The sequence below is a fragment of the Platichthys flesus genome, chromosome 14 (assembly GCF_949316205.1).
Source record: "Platichthys flesus chromosome 14, fPlaFle2.1, whole genome shotgun sequence".
Lineage (NCBI taxonomy): Eukaryota > Metazoa > Chordata > Actinopteri > Pleuronectiformes > Pleuronectidae > Platichthys > Platichthys flesus.
Window position 1 is genome coordinate 10,231,734 of NC_084958.1, and position 27,225 is coordinate 10,258,958.

The 27,225-nt window shown below is 41.0% G+C and overlaps 1 protein-coding gene across 1 annotated transcript; it reads left to right on the forward strand.

Annotated features, from left to right (window-relative positions):
• The first annotated feature begins 468 nt into the window (after window positions 1–468).
• On the forward strand, window positions 469–26,831 carry gng12a (guanine nucleotide binding protein (G protein), gamma 12a). Its single transcript, XM_062404875.1, has 3 exons — window positions 469–885; window positions 24,154–24,262; window positions 24,886–26,831. The coding sequence occupies exons 2-3, from the start codon at window positions 24,170–24,172 to the stop codon at window positions 25,009–25,011; spliced, it is 219 nt and encodes a 72-aa protein (XP_062260859.1). The 5' UTR covers window positions 469–885; window positions 24,154–24,169; the 3' UTR covers window positions 25,012–26,831.
• The last annotated feature ends 394 nt before the right edge of the window (window positions 26,832–27,225 follow it).

Genomic DNA, 27,225 nt, shown 5'->3' on the forward strand with positions numbered 1-27,225 from the left:
TTCATAAGGCTGTCAACAAATATATAACGTATATAAATCAATTTTAATCTATTGTTACTAGTGTTTATTAGAAGGAAGGTGGATTTGTTGTATATCTAAGAGAGAAATGATAATCCTGCAAATTTCTGTCTCAGGCATATGAACCTAACTCCCACTGCTGCAACTTTTTAATAATATATAAAATAAAGTCTGACCAAAGACTGTTTAAATGTTCTCAGCCTTTAGAGGAGCACATAACACTAATTATAAATTAACTAATGTAAAGCCTCCATGATCTTTCTCTCTTATACTCTGAGAAAGATCTGATGCCTTTAATTGAATTATCCTGCTTGGTCATTGATACTTTTACTTTTCACTCTTATAAACCTGGGCTTCACAGAGATAGGCAATGTTTTGTTTAAAAGAGTTTTATTGTGAAAAGTCTTGAAGTTGTGTGGTCAGCCTTTTGACGCTTGACGCTGGTGAACATCGGCTGGTTCCGCCTCTCTCCTCCCGACCATTCGGCTGTTCTCGTCACGGAGCGTTCAAGTGGAGGAGGAGAGAGAAGACGAGGAGAAGAAGAAGAGGAAGAGAAAGAGGAGAGCGGAAGAATAAAAAAAAGTCAACCATAGTTAAACATTTACTTCGCCCGTCAGCGGAAAGCGAGAGCGGCGCGACTCCGGCAGCCCAGACGTCGTCAGCAGCGTCCATGTAGAGCCCGCTCTGCCCGGTCTGTGGTGTCAACACACGGCTGGAGTTGTGGCATTGCGCCGGGAGCGACGGAGCAGAGCAGAGGGAGAGAAAGAGAAAGAAAGAAGGGGCTCTCCTCCCTGTCTGTGGACGGAGAGAGTGTTGGCTTTGGTGGAAGGAGACAAGGCGACACCTGAGTGCACGTTTCCCGGCCAGGTAAGACCTCCATGTGTCGGTACACTGTCACAACAGCAGCGAGCAGCAACCTGGAGCAACAGCTGGTCTCAGTCACAGAGATTCACTGTCGCTGCTAATGTACACATACACACACACACACACACACACACACACACACACACACACACACACACACACAAAACACACATACATGGTATTCAACAGGTGAGTGCTGCTGTCTGGGTCTTCTGCCCTCATTATTACCCACAAGCCCCACCTACTGTGTTTGTCACATTATGACCTATTTTGGAGAGCACATAGATCATTCCAGAACAGAAGAGCACTTTTATAGATCTCTTGGTATTCCATAACAGATGGACACTTTTATAGACATCTCTAGTTATTCCAGAACAGAAGAGCACTTTTATAGAAATCTCTAGTTATTCCAGAACAGAAGAGCACTTATATAGATCTCTAGAACGGCCACCGCCTTGACATTAGTCCATTATGACATGGATGAGAGCTTGGGAACATTTGCTGGTGTCCTCCCAATTAGATTATGGAGCCCAGTGGGATGGTTGAAGTGGAGGGCCCACACAGGGAAGTGGCCGAGATGTTTACATGGAGCATTGACAGTCCTGTTGATGTCCCCCCCTCCCCGGCCATTAAGAAGGACAGAATACAGACTGGCCATTGATAAGGCCAACTCATTAGTACCCAATTCACTGCCATCAAAGCCTCCTCTCAACGCCCATCACTGCACACTGGACGCTGAGGAGCTCACACACTTCCTGCCTCTACGCTGGTGACAGGGTTTGGTTTAGTGTGGTATATATATAAATAGATAAAATAAGTTTATTGATCCCAAACATGGGAAATTATTCAAATATGCGACCCGATGATCGAGTGCCTCACAACTGGAGATATTCCCATAGCATTTTACCTTCCAGATACCGATTCTGATACTTTGTCTATCGCATGAAATCAAGTGCCGATCTGATACAAGTGCATTAAACAAAATAACAACTTGTATAAAGTATTTGAACAGTTGTATGCTACTAACCCATTATTTACGCTATTATTGTTATCATTGATTTTCAACACTAACATACTGCGAATGAATACTATTGAATGTCTTTTAACATCTAGTTTTACGGTCATAAAATCTAGGAATACACAACAGTTACTCCTTTGAAAGCTGTTAAAGTGCAGCCACAATTTCTGGAAACTGACGTCTTGCATACGGTACACGTCGCTATTTCAATTGTGGGATTTTCCAATGAGTAAGTTTGCCAAATTGCTTACATTTATTTAGCTCTGGCTGACACTCACTGTTCAGTGCAGAATATAACATCCTGTCCGTCGCTCTTAAACTAGTACTGACCAGTGGCAGTACATTACACAGGTTTATCTGTGTGAAACTATCATACTTGAAGGACATTGTATCGGATCGGTTCATAGTTTCACATACATGCTGAAGCCCGACCCAGCCTTTTGGCAGTATCAGGGTCATCAACGTTGTTGATATTGGCATCGAAACATATCTACTCATAATGTAAAGACAGGAAAACAGGCAATAAAATCTGTGTGTGTCTTCTGTTATGAAAGCACCTATTGGTGCTCACAGACAGGAATGTGTGTTTCATAACCTACATAAACTGGTTTCACTGAAGGATGATGAAGGCGATCATGAGCAGTCATCTCATACTGTCTGGAAATTAAGCTCCACTGTGAAATTTAGTTGAACGAACACCAATCCAGAATTTTCAACTTCGTCACTATTTCATTTAGACCGACAGATCACAGCTCCTCAGATTATTAAGATTTGAGTTAACGTCGAGGTGAGAATGTGAACTCTGACAGATTTTTAACTCTCATTCCCAGCCTGGATACCATGGCCTGCATTTGTAGTTGTGTGAGTAAGTTAACCCAGATTGCTGGCAGGATTTAACGTGACGTGTAACGCATGTAAATTGATGATACCAGGAGGAGGGAGTTAGGTGGTCGGGCTGGGAACAATGTCCCAGCCCAGGATTAGATAAAAAGAAAATGTTTGGGAAAGTCCCTGTGCAGCTTACGGACTGATTTGAATCTTCCTCTGCTTCAGCTATATGAGTTTAACTTGAGGAACAATGGACAAACTGTTGGGATCATGTGGGGAAGTGGCACAGGCAGCTGTAGCCAATGCTGTACAGTATCTTTATCTGCTAACAGGCGGCTCTGGAAGCATCTCCTCACTCACAGAATGCAGGCCAACTCGATCGGCAGCTCTGACTACAAGTTTTGTTTTCAGACATTCAGGTTTTCGCAGGAGGACGACTTGAGGGTGGCCACTGTCTGAGCCTCCCATCAGCCAGGAGCCATTTCCTTTTGGGGCTTTCTGTGGATTTACTTGCAGGTCTTTCAGTGCACACAGTTTGTTGAGGTAGGAGTTGGTGTGTGTTCGTGCCTGTGAGTATTGGCCAAAGCGTCTTCTCAGTGATGTTACTGCTTCCTGAATGGGCTGAGGGACTCAAACATTTTATTTATGTTGCACACACACACACTCACGCACACACACACATACTAAGATTTGAGTACATGATGCTAAAAGTACATGTTCTTAAGTACATGTTTTCAGCTCTTCTAAGAGTATACTCCCACTCTTACATTTATTACCTCATCTTGTGAGTGGAGAGCAGGAACAGTTGTGTAACCATCATGTTTCAGCGCTGACACATAAGTTATTATGATGAAAACAAAGATATTTATAGATGTAAAGATGTTATTAATGATAGTAGCAACAGTTAATAATGATGATGATGATAACAATAACAACAACGATAATTGTTGTTTGAATCCTTGAGAGAGAGAGAGCTGTCTGTTGTTTTTAGATTTAAATTGGTTTGAAACAATAAGTTGCTAAATACACCAATTGATCAATGAAAAATAATCAATAACGTAGATTTAGTTATGTTACAGCTATTTTTCAATTAATAATAGTATAATTTTAAGCTTTGTTCATAAAGCACCTATCAAAACAAAATGATGTACAAGACGAAATAATAAAAGCAATGGATTTTTTATATCCAAAGTCACATTTATAAAACTATGTGAGTAATTTAAAATTGGTTAAGGAGTCAGCCGGTCAGATCTCTTCAGGCTGTTTGTTCCATAGAATGGACAGACTAACAGAAATGTCCCGGACAACATGGGTTTAGTTTGTGGAACTGCAAGCAAATCCATGGAGGACCACCTCAGGTTGTGACCAGGAACATATGGTATCAGAGGATCAAATTGGCTGGGATTTCAGAGGGGACCTTATTTGTTATTAAGAGTATTCCAAAAATCTATTCTGAAAAAGAAATGCATCAGTGCCAGTTTCTCAAATGTGATTGTTAAATGCTTTTGTTTGACAAAGAGAGAACTGAAAACATTTAGGACTGTTGCTCAGATAAAATTACCTATTTGAAAATGTAACTTTGGGCACTGATAGAGTATTTTTATATTTGTATATGATTTTTAAAATCATATTTGATAATGTGGGACAAAAACCTACAACACATTTTTGCTAACAATTAGAAACATCATCATATATATGACAGATTTATATCCTTAACTTTATCTTGTCAGATTCTTATGTCATCAACCTTGTCGTGCAATCCCGAGGGTCAGCTTCTGATTGACTTGCCCTGCCCCTATCTGTGACATCACCCCCATGAAGTCATGTGATTTCAGTCACGCGACATCCATCCTAAACCTATACTTAAAGTCCTGTTGACTAGATTTAGTTATAACAGGAAACAAAGAGACTGCAGCTTAGGTGTCCCTCATTACAAAAGGTCCCAGATTACCTGGATTCACCCTATTGGTCTATTGCTGGCAATCAATTATTAAGATCTATTTTTTATTATACAGAGTTTTCTTTGTACTAGCTATTCTATTCATTCACAGTCTAACAATAGAGTTTTTTCTTAAGACAATGTACAGACATTCTCAGACTATTATATATTTATTCATAATAATAATGCATATTTCCTGCATCAACAGAGCACTAGAAAATATTCTATTATTCTCGGTCAGTGAAGGAGATCTAATCCCAGCCCTGGTTATGTGCCTAAAAAGTTTGACTGTTTGCTTTTACAATAGAAAATATTGTAACAAGACATTTTCCATTTATACCTTTCTCTTCAGAAATGACAATTCAGAGGTATGTGAAGATATAGCCCTGAAGGGGTTGCCCTAGTTAGTGTTTGTGGTGTGTGTGTATGTGTGTGTGTTTGTGTGTGTCTGTAGTCACAAGGGCTACAGTGGCTGGTTTGCTTGAACTCCACCCTGCCCAGGAGCAGATGTAGTGAGACGAGTGGTGGTGACATTGCGGATACGCAGTCACACCCATCTGTTGGTTTGGCAGAAGAATTACTGGCTTTCATGAAATACCAAACGTTACTGGATCCTTTTTAGATTTTTCACTGCTTAGGAAGAAGGTTCTGCTGCTGCTCATGTACTTATCAGGTCACATCAACATCTCATGTACACATTCACCAAGCCAAACAGGAAGCGTTATCATAGCAACGACCTCAAATAGGTAAGAAAGATGCTGAGTCTGATTCATCGTCACAATCTAGTTTGTCTCCGCTGGCTTTGCACTGAATGTCTTCCTGTGATGTCTGGGTCAGACATGTCACAGGAAAACTAGACATGACACAAAGTGTATTCTATAGTCTTGTTTATCCGACTGAGCGGAGGCGACGGTTGACGGGATGAAAGGTAGAACTTGAGTCTCCTCCAAAACAACGAGTTTCCACGTGGGAGGAGAAAGGGTGGGATGCCTAATTATACCAGAACTTCCTTAATACAACCAACAGCTCATCTTAAAGCTCCTTTGACATTTCAATCTCAAAATCATCAACAAAGTAACACTATTCTGCAGGATGTTTTGTAAACACATAAAAAGGCGTTTCAGACCTAATACAAATTTCTTATCCTGATTGTTGAGGAGGCCTCCGTTTAGAGTCAGTACAGGGCTGTTAATACTTCACTTCCCTTGGACACAGAGCAGGACGCAGATAAGATAGGTCTATTTAGAGTATAAACCAAGTCCAAGGTTGTAGTCCACAAAGACACTGCTCCAAGGTTGGATCTGAAACCCTCCCTCTCATCTCCAAGGTTGGTGACTGATCTGAGAAGTTGACCGATCATCAGTATTCTTGCAGAACTTCATGGGGAAAAGTTAAGGGACTGTTTTTGGCACATTATCATACTCTGAATTGTAGTTTCATCCTATGAACTAAAATTAACCGAACATTCAGAAGTTTGGAATCAGGCTTATCAACAAGTGAAACAGATAGATACAGGAATCAATGAGGGTGTCATCAGTTATTCACCTAAATAACGGATTTTGAATCTCAGTTACTTCTCCTAGGTATAAATGACACATCTGTTCGGATTTATAGCAAATTTGACTTTATTTGATTATAAATGTTTCTGTTTAATAATGTTACATAACAAAATTTACAAAGGATTTCCCATATATTTTTCTCAAAAACAAGTCCACAATCTTTGATCCAAACCAAAGATTTTTAATTGATCCATTTTAAATCATTATTGTGTTGAAACAGTAAAACAATCCCTTTTTTTAGTTCTGAAAACTGAAAATATAACTAATTTTCATTTTCGATAGTGAATTGATTGATTCAATTATTGTTTCAATCCAGGAGAAATACAGGAGTGATCTATTATGTGAAGAGCAACATGTTTTTCTTTCAAATCCTTTCGCACAAAAAATATGTTATAAATTTATATACACTTTATAAAATAAAAACAATGTCTGAGTTCTTTTGAAGTGCCCTGTGACATTGAGGCAGCATGCACAACATCATGACCTTGAAACTGAAGCAGCTAAATGGAATTCAGCCATCATCTCATTTTATTCTTCTCTCTGCTTTCCCCACTTTCATTCTTCACATGTCTGCTGAGAAATAAACGCCTGTGTCTTAATTGATCAGACATAACAGCCATTTTAAAGACATTACCTTGACCACTGTGATATTGTTCAGCATCTAGTTGAAATAATGAATTGCTTGATGAATTTTCTTTTTTATAATGAAAATAATTGTAATTTGCAGCCCTATTTAAGAGTATGCAACGGACTTTTCAATTATCTATGTGGATTTTATTGTGAAAAATATGACATAATTGACCTTTATGTCTTTGTTTATTACTTAATCCGAAAATATGCTTCAGTTGAGCTTCAAATGTTTATGTGCGTCACAGCTCAGGACACACAGGAGAATAATGTGAATAATGTGTAGAGGTTCGAAGAGAAAAGGTTATTTATAGATCAGAGGTTACATAGAAAATCTATTTTTAGGCCCATTGTTATCTTCAGCCTGTCACATGCAGGGACGTCTCCCTGTCATCCACCTGCTGTTCAGCTTGACTCTTGGCTCAAGGGAAATGGGGAGCTGACACACGCTGTAAACCAGGATTTGAAAGAAAGATTTCTTACCATTGACTTACATGAATTATTGCAATGGGAAAAAAAAGGGGGAAACTGCAAAAAGAGTGATCAACAGGAGGATACGTTTCTTACTTGCTGCTGTAAAAACTCTGTTTAACTTAGCTGCTCAGGTGATAAATTATCATGGCGTTTACATATTTGGTTTATATAGTTGAGCAGAAAAATACCTTTTTAACAATTTTAAGTCAATCAAAGCAAAATGGCCTACTAATGTAAATCTAATGTACTTATGTAAGTTCATTACTGTTAGATTTATGGCTGTCATGGTGAACTCTGAGAACATTGCACTTTACTTTCAGGCTTCCTTTATATTAGCTGTAGTAATCCCCATCCACAGATCTACAGTTCCTACTTTCTGCCACATGGTGGTGCTCTCTGACTGCTTTCTGCTTCCCTCTATTTGCTGGCTGCTGCCTGAATGTTGAACGACTCTTCTGTAACAGACACAAAAGTGTGTCAGAGGTGCTCTGAGGCAGATCTGTAACATCAGCGAAAGTTTTAAATCTGACCAAGTCCCATTTGATGCAAACTTTCCTGTGCGTCCCTTTTACCCCCATGATGGCAATTCAAGGCTTTTTCCTGGTTTCCACTCTCACACACACACGTGGACACCATCTGGCACGTTGGCACTGCCAGGTGGTCCAAACACCACGAAGGCTTTTATTAAACTTGTCAATTAAAGTTTTCCGTTTCTATTTGTTCCCATGAGTGAGACGGAACATGTGTGAGTATGAATGAGGCATTTACCTGCAGGGAGAGAGAGCGTGTTAAACACAGTCTGTTGCACCTGTAACTCGAGTCCATTTTCTGTTATTTGTTCTGTCAGACAGCTCAGATAGTGTATGTGTGTGTGTGTGTGTTTGTGTTTGTGCATCCCTACTGTCTGGATTATTTACTGGAAGGACTTGATAGTAACTAATATTAGGGAGGTATCGTTAACAAACAAAGATCTACCGTTTGTTTTATATGTTTGCTTTATAAAGATTATGAATTAAGATAAAACTTTGTAATATCTGAGTACAGAAATCCCTTTGTGCATTAGCTTTACCACTTATCCTTTAAGGGTTATTGGGGGGGGGGAAGCCAATTCCAGCAGCAACTGGGGGAGAGGTGGGGTAAACCCTGGACACTAGGAGCAAAACTAAAAAGATATAAAATAATTGATTAGCCCTAAGAAGCTGCTATAGAAAGCTAGATAGAATTGGGCCTGTATAATGATTCAAGCTAAAACTATGTTTGCAAAACTTTAGATGATGGTGATTGGCAGATATATTAACACATTGATATAATGAATCCAATCTAATGACCTCCCCATTGATTTCCTGATACAATCCTTTCTGTGTGTTGACTTTTACTGTGTGCAAGTATAAATTAAACGTATGTACCATTTTCTATGAAAGGGAATGATTGCACATGAGGTTGCATTTCCTATAGGGGTAAAGTTCGTTTTGAGAATCCAGTCCTCTCTAGTCGGGCTGGCACCAGTGGTTTAAAGAACTCCCACTCACAGGAAGACACACCTTTTGCACAAACTCTCCTCTATTACAGCACGATTATTTCCTCTGACATACAGAGTATTTCATAAGGCCATAGCCCAAATATGGTCATACCCTCTCAGAGGGGGAGAAAAGAGTCCAGCCGGCCCCAGCCGCTTCCTGCCAGACAGGTAGGTCTAAGGAAGAATAGGTTACGACTACCTGTCAGGCGTATTGTGTTATACACGTTGGCAGTTGTGATACTGTTAAACTAAGTGGAGGATGCAGCAGCAGCAGCAGCATTATGAAGGATAAATGAATCATTGATAACACTCAGAGTGGAACGAACATGTAAATTCAGCTGTGTGTGTGTGTGTGTGTGTGTGTGTGTGTGTGTGTGTGTGTGTGTGTGTGTGTGTGTGTGTGTGTGTGTGTGTGTGTGTGTGTGTGTGTGTGTGTGTGTGTGTGTGTGTGTGTGTGTGAGAGAGTGAGTGTCGGGGGGAGGGGGGGGGGTGAACAGTGTCACTTTGATGGATTCTTTAATTTCTTTAGAGCCCTTTATGAGTCTTTGGGGAACTTTGCTGGCATCTCAAACAAAGGCCCATTTGTGGTTGCTACACTGAGGCCCAGTCGGGACTCGACACCTGTAGCATAAGGCGGCGCATCAACATGTGTCTGTGCTGTGTTTCAGAGACGGATCGGCTCCTCTTTTTGTTGCCCTCAAGTCTGCGGGCCCCAAAGTTTTTTTGGCCGGGGCCTCGCTATGTTCAAAACAAGCAGGTGTCCGAGAGACGCACAACCACTGCCTGTCCCCTCGTCCAACCTCTCCATGTCTCCTCTTTTGCTGAAATCAGGTGCCTTATTCATACCCTTTGAAATCTATTCACTTATACAGCCCTCTGAGGTTTTGTTTGCCTATGATTTACTCACTCTTTTCTGGTGCACGGTGGAACAAGGACTCACATTTTGTCCTGAAATGGTTCTTGTACAGTGGCTCCTTGTGAAATTACATCACCGAACTGTAACAAACAGGCTGTGTTCCCTCTCCCCGAGCTTTGAATTTGAAAACTAGACAGTTATCTTGGTGTGTGCAATAATTTTTTCTTCCCACCGGAGCAATCTGTTGCAGAATCTGCAGTTCCAGACTTTTCACACTGGCTCATTTTGAGGTGGGGGGAGATTGTATCACAGTGTAACCAACAGCAACATTTTGCTTTAGAATTCCTACTCTCGTACCTTGAGGCACAGTTCAGAAATACCCACTTTGCCTGAGCAGCTTTCTGTGTATCGACTTGTTTGAGACGATGGACAGAAGCAGGATTGCGTGATTGAGTGAGGTGGACCTAGTGACCCACTTGCGCTGAGACTTTGTTACAGCGTGAAGAGAGAGGAAGTGGAGGGAGACGGAGGGAGGAGGAGGAGGAGGAGACAGACATCACTTTTGAAGGGGATTCGGGGTGGGCTGCAGAGGAAGTGGCCGCAGTGTGACCCACAGTGTGAGCCTCTTCCTCTGCCCGACATGTCTTTGAAACTGTTAGATGAACGGAGTCGCGGTGATTGGAGGGAGGGGCAGCCATTCATGTGGCCTGTGATTAATAGTAACTCAGACCCCTCTGTGAACGCGTGTGTGTTTCTGTGTGTTGTGGTAGGGGGAGTTTGTAAGTCAATCTGGCTTTGTGCTAGCCAATGTGTCTAGTCTCAGGTCTTACTGTCTTAAATGTTTTGCAGCTACAATCAAGGTACCTGAAAATATAATATGTAACAATTCTTTAATAAAATCTCTAAATCAACTAGACCTATGTTACATATGTTGTTGACTTGTGTAAATTTTCCAACAATGTTCAAACCCAGCGATGGACAATGAAGGAAAAACCCACTGCTAGCCAGTTAGCCAGTTAGCAAGTCGACTGTTTTTTCCTTCCACTATTTGTATAGTGCACTCGCAATGGAGCCTGATTAGTCATTGTTGTTTTCTGCGTAACGTGAACCAAACTTTAACACATGACCTCATCCATGCACATGATTTGCGTCAGGGAGTTTCTCACCGACAGTGGTGATGAAGACAACACCCATGATGCCACGCTGCTTCACAACGTCATCAAACCAAGACTTTTGTTATTGTTTTGATTGAGAGACCCTTAGTGACCAAATCTACATAATGTAGATATGAATTAAAGGCTGTAACTATTACTGATGTGCAATTTCTCAGAAATACAGCAGGAAACTAGACATTTTTTAAATGATACTATAAAGGCAATGACGACTCCCTCTCTCTCCTTCTCTCTTCTCAGAATCCTGTCTCTGTTTAAAAAGCAAAACCAAAAGTACTTTTGACTAAAGGGTGTTTCTTTTTCCTGTAATGACAAAACACAATTTCCAGACTGACAAAAACCTTGTTTAGTTAGTTAACCCGGTGTGTGACTCTCAGAAGGAGATTTCCAAAGATTGCAATATGCTGTCTGAGAGGTGGGCTAGGTTTCCACAATGGAAAAACACGAGGGCTTGAAAGTTTGATCACTACTGAAATTAATTTGCCTTCCTGCTCTTATTTAGTAAACTTCTGATCTGTTATTTTAAACTGAGAAATAGATTTACACTATGGACCTGGCCTTTCGCTCTGACCTCGTCTCTTAACACTGACTGAGGCCTTCAACTCTGTCATAAAGAAATCATAAAACCAGTCAGCTGACCTTGGAAACAGAAGCACAATGAATACGTACAGAGATTACTGTCATTGGGTAAAATAAACATACTTGAATAATGGTTTTACTGTTTTGCAGATATGGGTTTTTCATTGACTATTGCAGATACTAATAGAGTAGGGTGTCTGATCGCTGACATACTGTATAATGTTGATTGTTTCGTTGCTTTTTTTGAGCGTGATTAAAATGCAACAATTCAATAATAACATATGGAAACAAGAGGTTGCATTTAAATGAATGTTTATTTAATCAAGATTGTCTAATTAAGTTGAACATAGAAAGTATTTGAGTGTTTGAAGTAGGTCTACTTATTTTAAATAAAAGATCCAAAAGGGACCAAAAAAACAATATCTACATTTTTGTTTATCTTGGCATTGTGAAAGCAGGAATGATCTCAAGCTGCCACATATAATTGATCAGCTGATCTTACATCCCTTTTACTAATTGCATCTGGAGAATATCATCATGACCGTGCATTGTGACTATTTATTTTTGATGATAACTTGAGGAATTTAGCATCAGCACTATTTGTTTTCTCACTGAGACATTTCCCTTCAACCGGTTCCTGTATTTTAGGAGAGTGTGAGTGTGAGTGTGAGTGTGAGTGTGAGTGTGTGTGTGTGTGTGTGTGTGTGTGTGTGTGTGTGTGTACGTGTGTGTGTGTGTGTGTGTGTGTGTGTGTGTGTGTGTGTCTGTGTGTGTGTGTGTGTGTGTGTGTGTGCGTCATTACCTCTTATGCAGCTTGTCTTGAGCAGTCACATGCAATCATCTGTCCACTATCCACGTGCCTGTCATTCCTGTCCTTGTTTGTTCAGAAGTGTCCCTTCTTGCCCTCTGATAATGTGGATCGTGTTGGTGCTGAACTATAGTCAGACAGTGTTGAGATAAAGACACCATGAGACCATGTGTCCATGTGTCCCATCAGTCATCACACCTAAAGTTATCTCATACATCCTGTTCACGGAAACAAGGTTCAGGCACATCGGAAATACCTCTTCTCACTGTGTGTTTTGTTTAAGAATTGACTTTTGAGAGGTTGTACAGTCCTACCCGTCAGTTACTGACTGTCCCAGATACTGGCGTGTTTTGCTGTTTTCAATTCACCAATGGATTATCTGTGGTATAGTTTTTACTCTCAAACTATATGAGCCCCAACTCTTTCTTAAATGAAAGGTGTTAAGGCTTTCATCTCTTTTCTGTGATCCCCTATTATCTGCATCTCTTTGTTTTTCCCTGTTATTTATGTTAAATACCGAGATGGAGGAAGTAAATGATATTCACCCTATCCTAATCGACCTGTTCACCTCTGACCTGCAAGGTCAAGGATCGGCAGTTTGTAGAGAAATACATTTCAAGCCGAGAGCGACACACTATACCCAGCACATCCTCTCAGATTTCCACTGATTTAATGATGCAGTGGCAAAATAGTGACTAATGTGCCATGCAACAGGAGAAAGGAGCATTCTGACACGTGGATGCAGGTGCTTGATAGTTCTTTCCCTTCCAGCTTTCAGTTACATGCACTCATGATTATATAGCAATAAATCTGGGTTAGGTCTGGGTGATAAAAAAATATAAAATAGTTATCGCAATATCATTTTCATCAATATAACAAGGTATATATATATATATATATATATATACACATATTGCATTGTGCTAGCACAGTGAGGAGGTAGAACACACAACTGATCTACCTCAGATTTGTAAAATGTTTGTTGTTTTCAGCTCATAAAGAAGAGTAAAAGTCTGCAACCTTTACACAGAAGCAAAAATCTGTCTTTAAACTCAAAAGAAATAACAATCTGACATTTATTGTAATATGATAAAATTACATTAGGGCCATATCTTCTTACCCTAGTCAAAATATTGTTTAACATAAGTTACATCTTGCAGGTCACAAGGTGACATGATCAAAGTGGTTGTTTTGTCTGATAAACAGGTGAAACGTTTTTTCAGTTAACGTTGTATGTGATAAAGAAATATTCAAATATTTGAAAAGCTGGAACCCTAAAGCATTTTTATTATTGTTATTATTATTATTTCATTCAAGATGAGTACATCAGCTGTTGATTTAGTAATCCATTTCTTGTGTACTCTTTTTCAGCTTTATTATATACTGATGTGCAAACATTTAACCGCCCTTAGTGAGGTAGTTCCCAATATTTTGCTGTTTCTATAGAAATGTTTTTAGAGTTATTTTTGCCCGATACACAGCTTCACAGGGGCTCCACAGCTTTGTGTCTCCTTTCCTGTCTTTCTCTCTCGACAGTACCGGGGGGGGGGGATTTTCCTAGTTCCCCTCTGCAAATGTTTGGACATTCCTGTGGACGTCCCAAACCAGTGTTTTAGGTGAACTCACTTTGGAATTTCAAAACTATGTGGAATGAAAAGTGAAATTTGATAAAACTTTTTTTGATGCTGTAGAGCGCCTTTTTTGTTTTCTGTTTGGCTCTCTTTGTTCCACTGGGTCTCTCTCTGTCTCTTTATGTCTCTGTCTCTCTAGCTCTCTCACTCTCTCTCTCACTCTCCCACTCCTGACAGAGGAAATCATGCAGCCTGCATTTTTCCATCGCTAATCCCTTTGTCCTGTCTGACTGGGTTGGGCACTGCTGATTTTCAGAGCGGAGTTCATTGTTGCAAATATTGTTTTTTTTTCTTCACTTTAGTGTTGCTGTGTTGGTCCTGAATTTTGTCATTATGTATATCCATTCGGAGAAGTGACATTAAATATATAGTGCGATTATAGACAATAAACTGTTTAATTCATGCCATTATTAGTTTTAGACAATATTGCATGTTTATTTTAATGTCATAGAGGTCACATGAAAATATCTTCTAAAAATAGACATTTCACCGTCTGACACACACATGTACAGGCACATACATGTGCAGACACACTTAATCCTTGTCTTCCACAGGCACAGGCACAGGCACAGGCACAGGCACAGGCACACACACACCCTGTCCCTATTTATGTCACCCTCTGACTAATACTATTTCCGCTTTGCTTGGAAAACAAACTCTTTATGACCTTCATGTTGTCGTCTAATGAACTGCGTGACGTCCGAGCCTTTATCTGTTATTCCATCCATGCTCGCTGGTGTTTCACACATCTCTGCTCCAGCAGGGAGGAGGAGGAGGAGGAGGGGCTGGGAAATGGCCAAACTAGTTACTCGACAGACCTTTGGCCTTCTCAATTCCACCTTCGCTGCAGCGCTAACGTACATGCAGGGAGTCCAGCTCAGTGGTGGAGAGGTTGGAAAGACTGACTGCGTTTGTTTATTGTTCCTTATAGGCAGGGCAGTGTCGGGCCAGAGATGGAGACCCATTGTGTGGTATCTCCCTGCCTTCGTCATGAATAGTAGCTTTCACAGGCGAGAGCGAGTGAGGCAAAAGCAAAGTGCTCACAATAGCTTTAAGTTTTATTGCGTTCCTGTCGCCGGCTGCAGATTTTTGGCATTCGACCAAATGCAACATACACACAGCTGCACAGCTTGCTCTCTCCAGCTGAACTCTCTCTCTCTCCGTCCAACACACACACACACAAACTCTTATCTCTCCCTCAGTCTCAGCTACAAGCACACATCTTTTTCTACAGCTCTCTGCCCCACCATTCATTCCTTCCCTGCATCCATTTCCAGCAAACTCCACTCAGCTTGCACTAAGCTTTCTTTTGTGCAGCTTTAGCACAACAATGCCGTTTGTTTTCCGAGGGCAGAGCAGAGAGACGCTGCCTGGCAGCCTCTCTGCCTAGGTCGCCCGTGTCTCCTGCATGTCACCCTCTGTGCGTCTGCAGTGACGTCTGAAGGGCATTATCTGCCATAGGCCTGTGTTTGTTTTGGGCTGCTTTGGACTTGATAATGGCCCATTACTGGGGAAACAGAAGCTCACAGGCACCTCAGTGGAAACTGCAGAGACCTTGCTCTTCTGGACGATACCCAGTTGGCACTGTAATACTAGTTATTTCTGGTGGTAGTTTTTAGGTGAAACTGGACCCACTGTTGCCAACAACAACACAGACCTGTGGGCTATTTTTAGCCAGTACTCTGACTGCTAATGATATCACAGAGGCGTTGGCTGTCCTCTGCGTCTAGTTGATGTTACTCCCAGACATTTGGCCTCCTATTTTCCAAGCCATGAAAGCAGCCACTTGCGTCTGAATACTTGTTGAGCATCAACAAAGTCTTTAACATAATTGGCTCATAATCTACCAGCACCACCGGTGCTCATAATCTCCAGCCTCTCCTGTGGAAGGAATGTGAGGAATTCAGTTGACAGTTGCATCAAAGACAAGAACAAAAATCTTCTGGTCATTGCTGTCGCCCTTTGATGGCATTTTTAGTCATTCTCTTTGCGTGTGTCTATACAGTCTGTCTGTCCCCTGTTCTTCTCTTTCTCGTCATATCTTGCATGACATAAGAATGTACCAGCCACCTATGATGCAGGCATTTTCCATTTGATCATTTTATTTATGTCATTCCTACCTGCATAGCATTGTAAACTGCATAGTAGCCAGGAAACAGCGAAAAGTCGGAGCCCAAGATGTTCTATGTACTTATTGTAAGAATATACACAGAGGAGGTTATGTTTTCACTCGCGTTTGTTAGTTTGTTTACAGGATTAAAATTAAACCTACTCTACCATTGCAAAAAGTTTTTGGATGAACCCATTACAAATGTTGTTGCAGATCCAGATCAGGATGCTCTCTGAGTCTGAGTATTTTTTTTTTCTGGTTGCATTTTTCTACATTTTCTTTGATTTCAAAGAGAATAATTCATGGAGCTTGATTAAAAAAAAACATGCATGTTTATTGTACTGCAGTGACACCCATTTTATTATCTAGCAAAATATTGGAAAGAACAAAATTGAGTAAAGTGTTTATTTTAACGTATTAAAGTGGATGCACCGCATGATAGATTTCTTTTGGAAAGTGTAATGTGTTCAGTGTTCTGCATAACCCCTGCAACACACACACCTAATGCAGGTGTCCATTAGACCTTCACTTGGCTGCACTACACTTACACTACATCCCCCCTAACATTTAAACCATGCTCCACCCACATTTAGGATTACACAACTGATCATTTGCAATCTCTACAATAAGCATACAACATAGCTGACCCTGCTTGTGTAAAAAATGGCCTAATCAGCAGATCTGAAACCATTTTTCTTTACCATCCAACTCTGGTATGTAAGAGAGATAAAATGAGTCAAGGACATCATATTTTGCAGTTGTTTTTGTTTAATTCTGTGAAATGCTTATAATTTCTCAGTAAAAGCAAGGGGCTGTGCATGTGTGGTCATTCATTATTGAAACAAATTGCATTGAATATCTGTTTCACCATCAACTCTGCATGCAGCAGTAGTCATGTAGCAGAGTTTGTGTGTGTCGTGTGCTTTGTGAGGAGTGGAGACTAATTAGAGGTTGCCAGGATGGAGATTGTCTTATTTTACCATGTGATTTGCCTCTTGTTTAATCCTTGCAAACCAATCCCTGACACACATGTTGCTCCTCTCCAGTCCTGTACCAGCCACTGAATGTGCAGGCAGTCATGTTCACATGATCCTGTTCTAAATACCACCATGTTTAAGGACACTGATTAGCTTACTATCTCATGGATGTCTCACCTTATCTATCTTGACATGCAACTTTTCCCTGTTTTTTGCCAAGTATTTTTCAATTGAGTTCATTATAAGCTGGGTCGGCTTGTAATTCCTGCAGCGAAACTCGTCAGCCCTCTAGTCTGAGTCTGAAACAAGCAATCATTCATAGTTTGTTTGGACAGAAATGAGCCTCAGGTAATTGCACATGAATTTAGGATTTAGAAATCCTGCAGGAATGAGTTCAGTGTAGTCTTCTGTCTAGACACTGTGAATACTGTGTTACAGTACACTGGATTGTTTTTGTATCCTATCCGGCCACAAACTTCAGGATTGTGCAGTTTGTCAGATTCTGTGAACTCACTGTTTAAGGTGAACCTTTCCTTCAGGGTGATACAGAAATGACATTGTTACTCCAAGTGCCACATGTTTAACCTGAGCGATTTCCCTTGACATTTGTACGGTCCTTAAGCTCTTTCCTGGAAACATCTGCTTACACAGGAATAATGGATATCCCTCGGCCAATCACAATCGAGCAGAGCAGTATAGAGAGGACTGAATTTCCCAGTATTCCCTTTGTACTGTACTGTGCAGCCAATGGGTGGGGTGGTTTCAGCTTCACTTATCTTCATGGCCATACCAGTAAGCTCTGGGGTGGTGCTGCAGCTCTGTCTCGTCATAGTTCCACTTAAAGCTCACAGTTTTCTGCCTCAGTCTACTCTACAGTAAGTTAGTCACTGTGGGCTGAACTATGCATACAGCTCATAAACCTGCTGCTCCTGTATGCACTCCATTACTACTCTTACAATAAACGTCCTATCTGAAAGGGCCTTTGCTTGAGTTTTTGTTTAGAACTGTTCCATGAAAAACCAAACTCTGCAAAATTTCTGCCACAAGCAACGGGATGCAGTGTAACCAAAATGCAATTCAGCAATGCAAGACATAACCCTATTCAAAGAGAAAGAGCAGCATTTTAGTTAACGTCTGTAATGCATATGTGTGAGTTTGTGATATTTCCCAGAGATTGTGGGAGCAGGCTTTGTCCTCCAGTCTGTGTGGTTTTTCTGTTAATCTTGATGAATAAAATCATCATGATATCTGCTGTATAAACTCTATGACATCAGCTGCCAAAGAAACCGGGGCCTAACAGCAGCTCCTTTCTTTTTTTCTGGTGGGAGAGTTGTGATGGTTCTCACAGTGTGAACCAGTGCGAGCACACACCCCACCATCTCCTCCCTGCCTCACCCTTTCTCTCTCGCAGACCTACAAACCCAACCAGCCAGAGCGTCTCCCTCTGGCTCATAAACACTATCCCACTTTACTCAGCAGCAGGAATGATGACTGATGAGTATTATTGAGTTTGATAAGCTGAGTGACCAAGTTAGAATGAGCCTGTGTTTATAAGTCAGCAGATGACGGGACTGTGAACTGACACAGATTTGATCTGCGGAGCAACTGAAGTGAGGGATCATGTTTTAGGTGTAGCCTGAGAAATTTTTTCACTTAGCTGGGAAAGTGCTGACTGGCAGCAAGATACTATGAGACGGCTACTTTTAGCTTCGCCTGCAGACTGGGAAAATCCTGCTTGTAGGGAGTGTCTGTGTGTGTGCAGGGGGAGGGGAGTACATGAGAGATGGCAGAGTTGTGCGTGTGTGTGTATGTGTGGGTACGCAAGGCAGAACAACTCATATACTAGCTTGTGGCTGGGGCCCACGTCTTTGAACTCCCCTTTGTTCAAAGCAACAGACGTCTGTCTAGACACCAAATATCGCCTTTCCACAACTCTCTTTTCTGCACTCGTCAGCTGGTTTATAACGTCAGACAGACGCCAGCCAGTAGATATACCAGGGCCTTGTTAACATGATCACCAGAAGTGTTCCATGCAATAAAATGCAAACTTTTAGCCGATAAGAACCTGAATCTCCATGCATGATTGTTTATATCTGCAAAATGTGCATAGGGACAAGCCTTGAGTCAATGTCAACTGTGACTGCATCAACCGTGGCAAACATTTCAATATTTTCAACGCAACAACACAGACTCCAGGTGTGTCATCCAGATTGTTTACTTTGTCAGAAATACAACAGATATTTAAAATGCTACCAAACACACTCCTATAGCTCTAAAGTCAGTGAATGATAATTACCCCACTGTCTGATTTCATGCCACACATGCTACAGGTTGTTTTCAAATAGAGACACAAGTTTGTTACCTTGCTGAGGAGTGGAAAAATATGCAGCCTGTCTGCATGCACCTCTTCGTTCCTCCTTGTTAATTGTAGCTCATTGATGTGGCTGTTTTTGTCTTGTACCAATGTAAATAGTTTTTGTCCTCGGCTTTTCCTTTTAGATGTCAAACCTGTGTCCCTGCACAACTCCTAGTTAATGACGTTAATGAAGCTACAGAAAAAATGATCTGTGTCCATTATCGTTTTTCCCCTAAATTGAACTAAGGGTGTGAACTTGCTGAGATTTATAGTCCTTTTTAGACCGAGCATGGTCCGGGAGAAAATCACTAATCAGTCATCTTGTGGTGACCTGAATGGAAGGGTTTGAATGTGGATGGAGTATGATCCTGCTGCCTGCCTCTCATCACCTTGTGTCCACATGTCTTAAGTGCAGCAGGCGATATTTAAGCCCTAAAGCAGTTTATTTCCAGTGAAGCTACTTTATTACAAAAGCTGCTGCAGTCTGAAAAGCCTCAGATAGTCAGTGGAGGGACCACACAGACTGTGCAGTTGACAGGACCGACTCTTCTTGTTGCTTTTTAATGGATGTCATGAAATCGTCAGCAGCAAAGTTAAGAGTTTTTTGGGGGGGATCGGAGCTGCAATACAGCAGCAGAACATACACACACACACACACACATGTACTTCTATCTTTGTGAGGACACGCATCGACATAATGCTTTACCGAGCCCCTTACTATAACGTTAACCATCACAACTCAACAACTAACCCCAAGCCTCATACTAACCCTAAACTAGGCTAAACACAAACTAGTCCTCACAACGATAGAAGTATACACACACACACACACACACACACACACACACACACACACACACACACACACACACACACACAGATACAGGGTGCGTTTTTCATCTCTGAGTGTTGGTGTTAATGGCACTGACTCATAATGGCTCCCTGTTCTTGGCACTTTGAACACACTGCTAATGAATGGCACATGTGCGGGTGGGTTTGTGTGTGTAAGGTACAGCAGAGCAGTGGGGCCTCGGTGCTCTGTGCAGTAGGTGGTCCCACTGGCTGCTGTATATGTGTGTGTATTGTGATGGGGTGGTCTTTTTTTCTGATCCTTGGAGGTAACTATTTTTTTTTCCAAGGCTCCTTAATGTACATGGTGGTGTTTAATGCCACACACTTATGCACACACACACACACACACACGCAGACACACACACCTACCCTGGTGCCTCCCCTTAGAGTTTCAGTCAGACCGGTGGTGCTGGTAGCTGCTGGCATGACTTCACAGGGGCTTCACAGTTTGACTGAGGTGACTCAGTTGGGATAGTTTTCCTGTAAAAATTACTTGTGAGAGCCGGCGTGATTTAAGACCTACCCGTTTCTCCCACTTCACATGCTGGTTGAACTGATATTTTGGCGCCACAGAGTAGTAAACTATCCATTCTGGCTTTACTCCGTCTTAAATTACAGTTGTGGTGGTGAGCTTTCCCCTCTTGCATTTTATGCTCCATCACACGACAGACACAACTTAAACTATCGGAAGGTGATTTGATTTCTCATTTCCTTTACTAGTTTGTCAATCTGTTAAGCACATAATAGTACTCTTATTCAAAATTCTCTATACAGTGATTTGAGTGTAATTCCCCAAAAAAGAAATACAAATCTGTTAAAGCTGCTTTCAGACATGAACTGAAGTCTGGACATTTTCCTGAACACACATGTACAGGTCAGTTAAATATCTTGGTAAAATTTGTCAGTGAGCCCATATAAGAAAACAGTTGTAAATTGCCCGGAAAATTCACAGTGAGCGAGTGGGCGTATTTATTACTTTTCTTAAACACAATGACGGATGCAAAACCGGAAGATAAAGGATAATAAAGAGGCGACATACATGTAGAGGCTGAAGGGGTCAACTTGTAAAGACAACGTGATTTGAGAGGTTTTGGTGATAAAGCCAGACATTGGTGTCAATGTGCTATTAACAATGAGGCAGTGGAATTTATACGTCATGTCTTTCTTATTGAATGCTCAACCCCCCCGAGCCAGCCAGAGCTTGAATCTTCTGGAAATGTTCCTGTTGTTGTGAAAGTGTCCGACCCGCTCAATCTCCTGCTGCGTTCTTTATATGGGAAAGACAAACCCCAGAAAATGAGTGAGAGCAAAATCGTTAATCTGCAGAAATATTTTATAGTTTATAGTTTCATGGTTCATTCTAATAACAGCTTGCATAGCCACTAATCAGCACTTAAGCTCTTTAGTGATGACTCTTGCTCTGCTCCCCCATCATGTAACCTTAACCTTGCAGGTCGTAGTGTCTGCCTGATAATCTCCAACTTTAACACAGCAGAGCATCCACTGTGTTCAAAGTCATGCTTGAGGTTCCTCTCGGCTGCAGGCCTGCCGTGTGAAGCCTGTTTGTATTTCTCATAATATCTTTTAATTCACTGTGGCACTTGATCAGCAGCTTTTTTGCTGTGTTTGGCATGTTGCACCAATTATAAACTAAATCATCTGGCTCGGCTGGTAGTGCCAGGAGGCCCACCTTTTTTACCTGGCAGCAGTAAAGTACTTCCTCACACAAAAGAAAAAAAAGACTGCCTGCCAAGAAAATCACTATGTTCATTACTGAAATAAATACGCTAAATATTAACATCATAAATGTCATAAATCAGATTCACAGATGCACACCTATATGTGATCTCATTTCTAATTGACAATGACTCTGCAGCATTTATACAACAGCTGCTTCTAAGCAGGCGCTCCTACTTTGTTTCTGTCTTTGTAAAGACCCTTCCAGAGTCTATAGGAATGAATAGAATCACTCATCACGTTCAGATGAAAGGATTTTATTTATTCCACCTGTGGGCCCTCGACTTTATGACTAAGCTGGGAGAATGTTTGCATGAAATGATTGCTCACTTTGCAATGTAATTCATTGCTCTTTCAAGTTTCACTTCCACATTATCAATAACAGTTTAGCTCTTTGAGTCATCTCTGGCTCTGCTTCCTTTGCAGCAATTACTTATCTTTTTAGATCTTGAGAAATGCTCTTTAATCAGGCACTCCCTGGCAGTGGTCTGACAATTGAGATTTTACCCTACCCTTCCCGTTTCCGTGTGTTTGTCTTTATTCCTCCCTTACTGTTTGTTCTCGAGACAAACGAAGAGGCGCACGGTCCAGCTGCAGCATCAGAGGCTGTCCTGAGGGACGACATCCTGCAGGGTGAAGGGGCCGCAGACAGGGTGGAACAAAATAAACATACATCCGACTTAAAATAAAATGGTTTAGGGCTGTTTTAAGTTCATGCATGTCAGGCACCGTGACTGAGTTATGTGCACTAACCTGAAAGACTTATTGGGAGTAACCATATATGGAACAATTAGAACAATGGGCAAAATTAAAACATGCATGCAACAGAAAGCAACTGATTGTCATTTACAAATTCAACCCCTGCAGCAACTTGACTCACTCGATTTCACAATACACTTCTGAGAAACTGGAGCCTGAAGTTTCCTGTTCACTGCTGAGAAGAGTTGTATTACAAGAAAGAGTGTGTGGTTTCATTGCAGAAAAGGAAATATGTGTTTTGCACGAGAAACGGACAAATGGCAATAAAGGGAAGCAGGAGAAACGCTGGAGTCGGATCTGCACATGTACTGGAGGATGTGTCAGGGCTTGTTCCCCTGCACTCTGTAAATGATTAGCAGGAAGTGGAATCACAACCGGCTGTTTCGTTGGATCAGTAAAACTCTCTGACACCGGCAGCATACACAGGTTTTCAGTCATTGTCACAGTTTCACTGCGATCAGATTGTTAAATACTCTTTGAACACTGTGGTGTTATATTATATTGTCATGGATAATGTAATGCTTCATGCAATGTATATTTTCCCTTCTTTTTTTTTTTTACACAAAAAGAATTAAGAAATTGCATGATCGTCCCCAATTTCTGTGTTTCCCTGGAGCCGACGTCACTACTGGTAACAACCATGCAGAGGAAGAGGAAGTAGTGAGGGGTAGTTGTTGACCTTCCTTAAACCAACGTCTCTATTTTTCATAACACATCCACCTCATCGTGCAACTGTAGTTTAATCTTTCACATCTCTTCCTTCACGGGCCTGCATTCTCTATTTATTCATTCAGCTGGTTTCATCTGATTCAACATGGTTCTTACACAAAACCCCTCTCTCAGCTGTCTCCTGCTGCAGGGACAGTGTTGAGGGGCTTTCCCTGTTTGAATCATTTGCTGTATTCACCGCCGTCTGTTCGATAGTTTTTTTGGTTTGTTTGTAAGCGAGATGGCACAAAAACCACAGAACAGATTACAACGAAACTTGGTGGAAGGATGTGGTTTAGATAAGGCAACCCAAGGAACCCAGTAGATTTTGGTGCAGATCACAATCTGGAAGCGAATCCAGTGTGTTTTTTTCATTGTTTTAAACGATGCTAGATTAATCAATATCAACATTATCACAGTTGATTAATAGATCTTGATGGAAAAAATCTGACATATTTAGGGAATTGATATTTAGTGAGTGTGTGAAATTTTGTGCAGCTTGATTACATTTCAGGGGACTGTATGCCCCCTCTGGAGTGCCTTTCCAGTTTCTACTTTCTTTACTGTTTACTAGGATTAAAAACGTATTTAACTCCTGATTTCAGTAGCTTCATGTGCATTTTCTCCATAAACTAAAATTGCAAAAAATGTATTTCCTGTACGTCCAATTCTATCTTTGCTGGATGTGCAGACCCTGCTGGATATGGACGTCTCATTCTCTTCAGTGTCGTTCACACTTCTTTCTGTTGTTCTTCATTTCAGTGTTTTATTACCCAGGATGTCTTCAAAGCCTCAAAGTGCCAATACCATCGCCCATACCCGGCGGATGGTGCAGCAGCTGAGAATAGAGGCAAGCATTGACAGGATAAAGGTACAGTGCAACAATAACCATGCAGACACTATCGCTGATCTTCATTGTCATTTTGGTACTAAATCCTTTCTGATGAGCCTCATGCACTATAGGAACAGAATTTCACTCCTGCTCTTTTTTCCATTTCACCCGATGTTTATATATATATTTATGTTTATATATGTTGGGAAAATCCATTTGTCTGACTGGTTTTTCCTGTTCTGAGCATATATTAGATTAGTCATATGATAATTCATTCTCATTTTCAGAGTCCTAATTCCGACAGATCTAAGCACGCACTCATTTTTTATTTCAGTGTGGTGCACGATATTTAATAATAACATTACAATTCATTCTCATAAGTCAAAGAAGCTCCTTACATCTGCAGAACCTGCCATAGCATCATCACGTTTTTAAGGGCTCTTAAGTGTCAAAGGTATCCAGTGATGGCTGCTAGTGCATCCATGGGAAGTCCCCTTGACTCAGAGTATGAAAACCACTGCTTATAATCATCTGCTTATTAAAAGGTTACATAAACGCCAGCTCTATTTACCACTCGATTGGAGGATTGTGCATTAAAACTCAAGTCCCAGGATCGCAACCTGCCGCCCACACTCCTTTGCTCCTCTGTGTTGTTACTGCAGGTTTCCAAGGCCTCTGCAGACCTCATGAACTACTGCAGCGACCATGCGAGGAACGACCCTCTCCTCATGGGCATCCCCGCCTCAGACAATCCCTTCAAGGACAAAAAAACCTGCACTATATTGTAGTGGATGCCACTTACCCTTTCATGGGTTTATTTTGTGCTTATTAATGTTGCTGGATGTCTTTGTGTTGGCAGGAGTGAGGGATTTTCTCTAAAGTCGTAAACATTGAGGTGATCTGTGGCTGCACTGTTAGCCATGTATTGGTATTATTCACTGAAACGATTGACCACAGCACAGCCCGACCTCTGGCCACTGATGAGACTTTGGCTGCATGGGTTCTGATGGCATCAGTTACATTATTATCGACAGCAGACGTAGTTTTCTGAATATGTGAAGAGCTCAGAGATTCCTCAGTGGTGGATTTTGTCCCTAATCCATCACACACACAGTCTCATCACCACTAGGAAGTTGCTGTCGTTGCCTTTCTGATTCCATTCAGTCAACGCTCCCCCAACAGTATTTTACAGATTTGAATTGAAGGTTTACATTGAGCTTCTACTCAATTGTGACCATTATGTATCTTTGATTGGGTAAAATCCAACAAGTACATCAAATTATTCTGCCACCCATCGTACTCTGACTTGTCCACATCTCATTTATTTCACCAGCTTCCTGTCTGTTATTTGTAGTACTATCACCATGATACAGTGTTGTCTTCAGCTTATTCATTCAAGCATCAGGTCCCATATGAAGATCTTTAATCCCTATGTTCCTTGACTGTGTGTTAGTGCCATGATGAAGAATCTTAATTTTACGATAATAAAATCGTAATTTTGAAGAAAGAACCACCCAGACTATCTTTATTCTCATAAATTTAAGTATTTTTCTCAAAAAAAGAATTCCAGTTTCTTTTCAATTATGGCTCTATTCTCGAAATCTCTGAAGATTCAGATTCAAGCCATTAGGAACAAATGACCCGAGTGCTGTGATGCTGTTGCTAAACTCAACATACAGAGTGAATGAAGCTTTCTTGAAAATGCTTCATCATATTAATGTAGTGCTTACATTTAATTTCATGTCTGTCATCGGCTGTCGTTGTGTAAAGAAGATCTTGGGTCAAAGCCAAACCAATGATTGTGCATTTGATAACATTTGATTGTGCGTCTGATAAGTGTCTGTGGTACGATATTTTTTAGAAAGCTGAAGTGTTAAACTGTGAGCTGCGAGTAATTCCTCATCAAAACCAAGTGACTTATCGAATGTGCATGTCGTTGTGTTTTTGGTGCAAGTAGTGTCGGCTGTGGCTGTTTCTATAAATGATTAAACCACTAGCTCAAATTTGTCTTTTTCTTTTTGAAAACCGTCACATTTGTGTCGGTGCGGGTCTTAAATCTTCTGCCTAACATGTGGAATATTCTGGATACTCTGAATTCCAATATCCTTACACTCTAAAGCCTTACTTATATATGCCTTGTGTCACGAAGGACAATCTTAATGGGAATATTTTCTTTAAAATTAAAAAATATGTTTTTAAAATGGGCGGTGAAAGTGATGTGACAATGTTGTGCCATCATTCTCTGTCTACCTGTCGCTTTTAAGCAGGTTTAGTATTGTTGCCTTCTCCACCCTCAGGTCTCCCCATCTGTAAAATCTAATGTTGTAACCCAACTGTGTTTTTTTTTATGTCATCTCTAACAGTCGGTTCTTTTTATTGCAATAAATCAAGCTTGTACTAAAAAAAAGAAAAAGTCATATCACCCCTTCCGTGCCCGTAATGGCCTTATCAGACTTCTGACCTGTTTTAAATCTGCATCTTCATAAATGTCTTTATTAATACACCGACCTTTGTATGAAGACTCATCTAAGATTGTTAAAGTGAAGCTGTCCTAAAGTACAGAACTGTACTAATCTCTCAATAAAGATGTGTTGTGCTTTCAGAAGATGGTGACTTGTGTTGACTGTTGTCTTAATACCACCTGCAACAAGTCCTGACATTGACTCATTCATGTGTTCAGATGGAGCCGGGCCAGAGAGATCTGCTCACAGCGTATCTGGGGCCGTTTCCTCTCATTAGTCGTTTATTTTTATCACGGCCGGGAGAGGAGGGAGGTCAGGCCTCTCACAGTCAGAGAGAACACAAGCCATCTAAATATAGAAAGCCCCAAACCCTGATCTCCACTCTTGGAGAGTAGACAAACTATTTTTGTAAAACGTCTGCTCAGCCTGAGAGTGTGTTTTTCTTCTCTGTGTGTGGCCACTCCTCTCGCTCTGACCTTGTTTCTGTGCAGCTGCTGCTGGGAAATCATACAGGAAAAACACCACTTATCACCTATTGTA